This window comes from Sinocyclocheilus rhinocerous, unplaced genomic scaffold, assembly GCF_001515625.1.
Source record: "Sinocyclocheilus rhinocerous isolate Xijiao unplaced genomic scaffold, SAMN03320098_v1.1 scaffold3288, whole genome shotgun sequence".
Lineage (NCBI taxonomy): Eukaryota > Metazoa > Chordata > Actinopteri > Cypriniformes > Cyprinidae > Sinocyclocheilus > Sinocyclocheilus rhinocerous.
Genome location: NW_015655612.1, coordinates 768,616 through 778,837, shown reverse-complemented (window position 1 = coordinate 778,837; position 10,222 = coordinate 768,616). Strand labels below are relative to the sequence as shown.

The following is a 10,222-nucleotide window of genomic DNA, read 5'->3' as shown; positions in this document are numbered from 1 at the left end:
TGGTGCGTATTTTTTCCGCGCCCATGTTAACGGATCAGAGCGTTCACACTGCACACGATTGCGTTCCGAGTCTAAAGGCTCGGGTATATTTCACTCTCCGCGTTCCATTCCGTCTCGCGCACAGCCGCGTCCGCACAACTTTCAAAGTATACTCAACCGCGGATGGACGAGCTCGACACAGGCCCAAGTCTATTTCTGCTGTGCTGCACGCGCTGAATTAAAGTGACAGCGCTTTGTTCGCGGTAAAAATGAACATGGGTTGAGACTGAAATGTAGTAATTTCACAATAAATAGGTATAATTAGTCTACTGTGTTTCACAGGCTTTTCGGCTAGGTTTAAAACAAAGAAAAGTGCACTTTTAGATAAACAAGGCAACATGCACTTGTTTTGTGGAGGTAGAAAAACAAAGTTCTTTAAGACCCGCTGGACTGTTTGTAATAAAGATTTAAATGTAAAAGGCACGAGAGCCGACTGTTTCTGTCAGTGGTAAGTTTTAATTTAAAATATTTGTGATAGCCTAACACAAGAAAAGTAGGCTATATGCTGTTTAAATGTGTTTCCACTTGCTTGAGCAAATTAATATACAAATCTAGAAGCCAAATGCATTTAATACGCTGTTTATATTAATTGAGTTTAAACGTGAATATGTCTATGAAAGATTGTGTAACTGTACTGTGATAAAAGAGGATCACAATAATGAAAATCACTTTCAGTATAGGCTAACAACGTTTGGATTTGAAATCAAAATAATAGATAAATGTTGGGTTCGTGGTAAACAGCCACGGATCAGGAGTGGACTGCAAACGCGTCCTGTGTGAAAGCACAATGAGTCCGTGCTGCTTCTGCACCGCATACGTAACGCACATGGACCGCATACGCACTGCAAATGGAGTATGTGTGAAACAGGCGTTAGTCCAAATCAGCAGATTCAACCTTAGTAATAGGGTGCGTTTGTGTTCTTTTCTGTGGGTGTAGGGTATTCTTGGCTCTGGCTTTGCTCTGAAGGTCCAAGAGCAGCACAGACAGAAGCACTTTGAAAAGAGGAGAAACCCAGCAGCCAGCCTCATACAGGTAAGCTCATCCTATCTCAAAATCTCGATCAGTCAAGACATTCAGAACTCAACACATGTTGCTTCATTAGAATTTAAAACAAAGAACGCTTAATGCTCAAATCTCTTCATGTTTCATAATTGGTGGTTTTTAAGGAACCCGAAGAACTTAAGCATTTCTTCTCTATGTATAATTTGCCCTGTTCTGATTCTCATCCTCAAAGATCAGATTCACTTCAATATACACTTACACTGCACACAGTTACTATGTTAATATCAAATTAGTTTCATACCTGCCAGTTTTATAACGGGACATTTATAAGACAATGGCACTCTTCCCTGATATTGTCATTTTAAATCAGTTATTATAGTTAAGTCAGAAACTAAAAAAAGAAAGAAAAACGTAGAATGTTACTTGAAATAAATATTAACTGAAATAAATGTAAACATAGGCGCCGATATGTTTCTGCCGGTGGGTGCTCTCAACCCCCGCCTACCTAAATAGGCATAATACACACATTGGGCCTCATTCATGAAACATTCGTAAATATAGAAGTAAATTCGGAGTAATTTGCGCGTAAAACGGACCTTCCCAAAAACTCCCCTCCAGATTCACTTCGTACACATCAGATTTGATAGTTAAACATGTGTATGTTAATTAATTCCAATCATTCGCAAATAGGGCGCTCTGCACGCTCATTCACAATTAGCATAATCCCCGCATATGAATTACAACTACGCAAATTGTGTGTCCAGGAACGCAGTGGAATATTCTGATCTATTTTCTCAGGTTTGGCTTCAGTATATAGCATAAATGCAAAACAGACTAATAAGCCATATGCCTAACAATAAATATTCAATAACGTGTGTCCACCAAAGCGTTTATTAGCCAGCTGAAAAAATGTCAAGCGCTCTTCTTAAAACGACCAGCTGGTGGCGCTTGAGAATGCTTTGGTGGCACAGCATTTTTCCAGCTGTCTATTTGGTTGCTATGATATGGAATATCCACGGCAGTAACGTATTACTAGTATCTCATTTTGAAGAAATTTACTGAATATAAAAGTGCAGTAACCAGCAATATTAACTTCTTTATTGTTGTTCAGTTGTTGTACAAGTAGGATGATTGGTCGGTAAGTATTTGTCCCGCCCCTCCTCCATTAATTGGACGGCTGGGTAAAAAGTGACAGTGACAAGCACTATCAACTCAGCTACAAAAAAATACAAAAACAGAGCAAACAACCTTGTAAAGTATTATGATAGCAGTGCATCAAAATTCAGTGTCATCAGTTTTGCCAAGAAGAACACGGAACGTTTTACGCACCATTTACAAGTGGTAAGGAGCAGGTGTACATTTCTTTCGTACCAACTAACGTTAACATTTTGAAAATACGACCACTTTCATGAATCCGAAAATTTACGTCGGAACAGCTTTACGAACGATTTACACAAAAATTCGTTCTGCTTGTGTTTTATGAATGAGGCCCATTCTTTCTATGAGGGTTGCGCTTCACTAAATAAAATTATTTAATAAATACCTGTTTACAATAAGCACTCGCACGTACACAGGACAAAGTTTGAGGGCGCACATGTAATATCCGAGGGAGCGCAGAGCCATGATCTCTATATGGGAGAGCAAGGCGAGAGATTCGTGCTGGCGCCCTCTCGTATTACAATAATGCACTCGACATTTGCCATTAAAATATATATATATAATATATATATATTTTTTTTTTTTTATTAAAATTATTTTTGAATTAACAATTAATTGTAAAATAAATAAATCTTTATCAGTTTATTTGTCATCTTTTCCAGTTAAAACATCTAAACGTTTTTAATAATAAAAAAATTATTTGAATGAAATTATAATAATGAACCATGTTCATTTTTAAATGAAAGAAGAGAAAGCGAACAATACCATGGGCATTGATTACATGAGGACTATTATCTTCCGTCAGAGCCAAAGGAAACACTTGCAGATATTTATGATGTGTTTCCACAGAAGGAATTCTGAGCAAGGGCCTCCCTGAGGACAATAGCTCTTCCTAATGGACGGTGCATCCTTCTCCTTTAGCAGAAGAAACAGATTTACTCCAGGAAAATGTCCACACACACACAAACACACATCTACAAAACATTGAGGTCCTGTAATATTATAGAAATGAGTTACTTCCTTTTGGCTGCTGTTGAAAACCCACATGCAATTTCCCAACTATTTTAACCACCATGACCCTGGCACAGCATTTTTCCAGCTGTCTATTTGGTTGCTATGATATGGAATATCCACGGCAGTAACGTATTACTAGTATCTCATTTTGAAGAAATTTACTGAATATAAAAGTGCAGTAACCAGCAATATTAACTTCTTTATTGTTGTTCAGTTGTTGTACAAGTAGGATGATTGGTCGGTAAGTATTTGTCCCGCCCCTCCTCCATTAATTGGACGGCTGGGTAAAAAGTGACAGTGACAAGCACTATCAACTCAGCTACAAAAAAATACAAAAACAGAGCAAACAACCTTGTAAAGTATTATGATAGCAGTGCATCAAAATTCAGTGTCATCAGTTTTGCCAAGAAGAACACGGAACGTTTTACGCACCATTTACAAGTGGTAAGGAGCAGGTGTACATTTCTTTCGTACCAACTAACGTTAACATTTTGAAAATACGACCACTTTCATGAATCCGAAAATTTACGTCGGAACAGCTTTACGAACGATTTACACAAAAATTCGTTCTGCTTGTGTTTTATGAATGAGGCCCATTCTTTCTATGAGGGTTGCGCTTCACTAAATAAAATTATTTAATAAATACCTGTTTACAATAAGCACTCGCACGTACACAGGACAAAGTTTGAGGGCGCACATGTAATATCCGAGGGAGCGCAGAGCCATGATCTCTATATGGGAGAGCAAGGCGAGAGATTCGTGCTGGCGCCCTCTCGTATTACAATAATGCACTCGACATTTGCCATTAAAATAACGCCCCAAAAAGCCTCAAATGAACTATGAAAATGAGAATAAAGTCGTACAAGCTGCAATCCAAATAGCTCTTCCTAATGGACGGTGCATCCTTCTCCTTTAGCAGAAGAAACAGATTTACTCCAGGAAAATGTCCACACACACACAAACACACATCTACAAAACATTGAGGTCCTGTAATATTATAGAAATGAGTTACTTCCTTTTGGCTGCTGTTGAAAACCCACATGCAATTTCCCAACTATTTTAACCACCATGACCCCTTTTCTTTCTCCAGGTTGTTTTCTGATATTGCAGACAGAGAATGTCTCATGTATTCATCAGTCCTAATGTTTATGTTGTCTCTTTTCCTGATCTGTCTTCACCCTGCTTTTAATTTTCTTTCCTTTTTCCAAAGGCCTTTCAGCGGGCATCCAACCATCCAGCTTTAATTACTGTTGTCAATAACTCTGTATTTTAACCGTGCTGTGTTGTTTAAGATGTAATGTTGCAGGGACTGCATTGGTGCAATATTTCTCATCATTTGTGCTCTCTCACCTCCCTTAAATCACTTCAGGTCTTTATATAACCCAGGAAAATATATCTTAATTATGATCTGTGGAGTATGACTCTCAGCTATGTCTGGGTTCGGATTCTTTCCTGCATGTTACGATTGCCTTTTCTCTTTTACTGACATTATTGTAGAGAATGATGGAAAATATGCCCTCCCTCCTCACTGCTGCGTCACGCAGTTTGAGAGCTCCATCTTCAATCTTTCATCCTTCTGATGTTTTTCTCCTCACAACACGTCTTCTGTTTCTTTCTTATGGTTTTTAACGCAGTTTTACATCTTGATGCATAAAACCATATCCATTATCACATTATTATAAGTCAACATTAAATAAAAATGACCCTGTTGACTTTCTTAATGCATGTACCTATTATGAATGCTTCATTAGTGCACATTATTCGTTTTGTTTCTTTTGTTTGTAGTTTTTAATCAAAATGACATGTTCTTCCTTAGCAACCACTTTCCATTTCTGCTGGCATCATTCAGTATATTGGATAATTTAGAAAAAAAAAAGAAATTAGGTTTTGTTTTAGTAAATTCACATTCAAGGCTTGCTTCATTCTAGTATACATAGCCCACTTTTTACAAATCAATCTATTACCAATGAATAAAATGCTATTTTCATATACATTGCAAAATCAGAAGTTAAATGCAAGCAGGGGTTCGTGTTGGCTGTACATTATATCCTACAACAACATCTGTGTGGTCAAATACTCATAAAAGTATTAATTATATAATGGTATTTAGATTGAAATAATACTATTTTAGAGCCAAATGGCCACACGTAAACCCTTAAATTAAAACATACGAGGCCACAAACACTTTTTGCTTTTATTTTAAAAAGTTTGTGCTTTATAAACACTTTTCACTGGATAAATGTATTCCTCTTTTCATTCACCACATCACTTACATTTAAGTCCTTTGGCTGTTTTGATGTTGTGTGTGCCACCCAAACGTCAAGACATTTGTTCAACACTGATCTGCTCTCATATTTGGACATGGTAGATGTGTGAAAAACACTCAAATCTTCTTGAATTGTATACAGTGGGATCCAAAAGTCTAAGACATCATCAAAAATCTGGAATTCAAATATACTGCAATTTAAACCTGATCAAAAATGAACATTAACATAAAAAAATGAAGCATTATTACACAAATAAGAGATATTTAATACATTAGAGACATGTGACTATTTGGACCGACGGTCAGATGTTCTTACTTCCTCAAGATGCTCTTTGGATCATTCTCAGATCATGCTGGAAAACATAATTATCGGGTTTTCCACTAACTTGTGAAGGTCATGCAACTCAAGTGCTGCATTATTTCTAAGCAAAACCATATGCTAAGAAATAATGAATTCATTTTTTACTTTTTACTCGCATTGTTATGCAGATAATCTTATTTTTAAAAAAGCATTTTCACTAGTGGTCTCAGACTTTTGGTCCTCAAAAGACATAGGCTAACATGTTTTCCAGCATTGCTGAAAACTTCGAACATTTAAACAAAATGAAAGCAGCGGTTTGAAGAAATGTCTTGAGCTTGATCAATGATTCACTGGCTGTTCCCTCACCATGCTATTGTCTTTCTCCACCCATGTCTCCGTCTGTGTGTGTCTGTCTCCTGCACCAGGCTGCGTGGCGTCTCTACTCCACAGACCTCTCCAGAACATACCTGAGTGCCACATGGCTGTTCTATAAAAGTGTTCTCCCTCCTCAAAGGCATGTATCAATGCAGTGAACTGATGGAAGAGCACTTACATGAACCGGTTGTTACTAATCTTTCTTTTTTCTTTTGTTGTTCTCCTTTTTTTTTCCAATCCCTGCTTTTTTCCTGGCCTTGTGTATTTCTCTTTTTACTTTCTACTGTCCTCATTTCCCTCCCTATTTTCCTGGTTTTGTATATTCTGCACGTAGTGTGTGTGGCGTAGCTATGCGGCTGATGAGAACTCGGTTTCCATTGCTACCTGGAAGCCTCATTTGAAGGCGTTGCATACCTGCAGCCCTACAAAGTAGGTACAACTCTGGCAGCTGGTGTCGTATTTGGTGTCAGTGCTTCTGTAGCTCTCATTTCCCCACTTCCCTCATCAAATAAACTCTGTTTTCCTTCAATCTGTCTCTCTTCCTAAGCATAATCATCTCTTCTGTGCCCTACCGTAGTCTATAGATATCCATGCTTATTTAAATCCTCATTAGGTCACTGAAAAAACGCATATGGCCAGATGTCAAAAGTACAAATAAATTATACCCAAGTATGGATACTTTTTCAAAATTGTAATGTTAAATGTCAAAATATCTTTCCTAAAACATACATGAATTGCTACTGAATAATGATAAACTTTTCATCTCACAATTCTGACTTTTTTCTCAGAAGTGCAAGTTTTATCTTGCAATTCAGACTTATAACACATTTTTTTTATTTTATTTCTTGCAAATATAAGTTTACATCTGCAATTTTAAGATAACATTTCACACTTGGACTTTTTTTTTCCAGAATTGCACGTTTGTATCTCAAAATTCAGTCTTTTCTTTTCAGAATTGTGAGCATATATTTCACAATTCAGATTTTTTCCTCATAATTCTGAGTTCAGCTCACATTTCAGACTTTTTTTATATATTTCTTGGAGTTTATATCTATTTTAAGAGGGACCTCAAAATTGTGATATTTACACTGATAATTGTGATAAAGTTATTATGAGTTATTATAAACTCGCTTATTCAAAGAATAAAGTCTAAATTGCAAGTTGTTAACTTGGAGACATAAAATCAGTTTTGTTATAAATTTTACTTCGTGGTGGAAGCAGCTTTCATAGACTGCTGAAATTAACAAAATAAGGATATCTAACAAACAAAACTATTTCTTTGATACAAACCCCACTCTTCTGACTCTATACTAAATAATTATTTATTACTAAATAAATAAAGAACTGTACATTAGTCAAAACTGTTAAACTTTAAATGCAACATCAAATGGTTTTATTATTCTTTGATGCTGGATCATTATTAATATAGAATAATGTGTTTATACTCAAATCAAGTTGTTCATTCCTGAGAATAGCTAGAATTAGAACGTTTTTTTTTTTAGGTCAAAGACTGTTGGTGACTGATGAAAAATCTCTTCATGAGGACAAATACTAGTAAACTAGTGGAGGCTAATTACCATGAAATGCATTTTATTAGCTTGTGTGAGTGTAATTTGAATGGCCCTCTAGCTCTGTAAGATGCACAAAAAAGATCAAATATTTGGGTCATTATGTTCTGCAAATTTACTTTGTTCTTTGGAAGGCTAAATGAGTATGACAATTTGAAAAGTGTGATTTGCCCTTAGAAATGTAATTCAATAAGAGAACAAATATTCAGTTTCAATAGTACAAGTTCCCCAAAATAATACTTAATGATGTACAGTTACTGAAATAGCTCACAACCCTCAGGTTTTGACAGTGGACATAAGTCTTCTGTATAACTGAAGCTTCAAAGTTTCCGTTTGGATGAGAGCCACAGCCTCACACCTGCTTCCTCGTGTATATGCTGTAGCTAACTGAAATTTCCCCTACCGATAAATCAAACTGAATAGAAGCCAGGACAGTTTGTGGACTGACACCTGAAGACAGACACATGACAATGCTCTGACAAATGGGTGTACTGCTATGTTCAGGCAATTCCCCAATTCTGGAGTAATTACACACAGAGCAGCCCTTGATAACACAGCTGTCCCTCTTCTGTTAGCGCTTGTCTTAGTCAGCTTGACTGTGCATTGCTCATAGCTTGCTTGCCTGCTTGTTTGCTGCCTGTCTTAAAAAAGACTCTCCATTTCTTCCTACTCTTAATGTGTGTGTGTGTGTGTGTTGAGGTATATTTGTTTAATTTCCTTTTTTTAACATTTAAACTATAATTTGTGTGACACAGTGAAATATATTGGTGTGTCATTCCTACAATGAAACACTTCGTATATTTCAGAGGCATCTGTGTCTCTTCTGTAGTCTCCTTATTAGTTTCTGTCGGTCATGTGAAGTGTTAATATCCTGCCTCTTTTCTCTCTATGTTTTTAACTAACACCTGAAGGAAAGACCAGGGGGAATCCATCAGCAGGTTTGTTGTTCTCGTATCTACATCCTCCTAGTGTCCGGAATGTTTTAATTATTTAAGTATTGATTGTCTTTTAGCTTCCAGTGCATCAATAAAAATAGGGAGAAGAATTAAGTACATTCAGTCATGGCATGTTACATGTCTTGCTTTATCATTCACTCCCACTGATTTTTTATTTATTTGAAATAGTAGCTATAGTATGTGTGGTATCTGCTAATTATCACATAATAAACCAAGACAGGATGATCAGGACACCAATGTGAAGCTAACTGTACTGTCTCTTATAACAAGGCTACATATAATTAGTAAACTATTGATTTTAATTTGGTTTATTATATTACTTGTACATTATAATCAGTAAGATAATATTTTTATTCAGCAAGGATGCATTAAATTGATTAAAAGTTGCAGTAAAGACATTTAAATGTTTACATTTTCAAATTTCAGATAAAGGCTGTTCTTTTTTAACTTTCTATTCATCAAAGAATCCTGAAGAAATTATGAGTTTAACAAAAAATATTAAGTGTGATAATAATATGAATTGAGCCCCAATATATATTGTATACTATATAATATTAATCAGTATATTAGAATTATTTCTGAAGGATCATGTGACGATGAATACTGGAGTAATGGCTGCTGAAAATTTAGGCTTTCCATTACAGGAATAAAATTCATTTTTAAATTAAAGTAGATAGATTTTTTTTTTATATATATATTTTAATAATACTTCACAGTATTACTATTTTGTAATGTATTTTTTATTAAATAAATGCAGCCAACATAAGTCTTCTTTTATATATATATATATATATATATATATATATATATATATAATATGTTTTTTGCTAGATAATAGCTTCAATTAATTGCTTTTTATTAGTAAGCAATAGCTGTAAACAAAAAAAACTTGGCGCAATATCAAACACACGACACAACATGTCAAACCATAATGTGAGCAATGGAGAATTCCAGTGAGTAGCAACGGAAAATAATGATTACTGTGTCAACACTCATGTTTATTCAATTCAAGGGGTAAGACATTTTTTGTTTGCTTATGCCCCTTGACGTTAAATCAAAACTTTTTTGTTTTCTTGTTTACATGTCCAGGAGCTTACTGTATGCTTTATTTTCATCATCTTGGACATCTTTATGTGTCATTGACCCATAATCACTTTAGTACAGTGATTTAATCTATGCTTGACTAATGGTGAAGGTGATTCATGGCAGACAGACTCTTTGGAAAAATTGGTGGCAGTGTTGATGTGGCTGCATAGGGGGCAGTAACTGGACATATGGTCAGTTCCTGGTGTACACAAGCAATTAAATCAGAAACTACTTCAAAACCACATCAAAATACATTTGTTAGAGTATCAGTGGGCATTTAGTTGATGTGTAAACTTGCTAAGCTTCAGAATGTTCATTCTCAGACCATTTGTAACTGAAATGTGGAAAGCAATGTGTTTTATGTGAACGAGTTATGTATCTTCTTGGGTGTTCTGGTATGCAAGTAAATTTCATAATATGTAGCTGTGTGTCATAATATAGTGGCGTGAAATGAGC

General features: G+C 35.6%; 1 protein-coding gene across 1 annotated transcript in view; it reads left to right on the top strand.

The window, feature by feature from the left end:
• Positions 1-10,222, top strand: part of LOC107718835 (potassium voltage-gated channel subfamily KQT member 5-like) — a 141,444-nt gene that overhangs the window by 114,091 nt on the left and 17,131 nt on the right. The window contains exons 7-9 of the mRNA XM_016526071.1: positions 977-1,072; positions 6,491-6,585; positions 8,636-8,662. Coding sequence (XP_016381557.1) covers positions 977-1,072; positions 6,491-6,585; positions 8,636-8,662 — 218 coding nt within the window. The remainder of the gene's footprint in view (positions 1-976; positions 1,073-6,490; positions 6,586-8,635; positions 8,663-10,222) is intronic.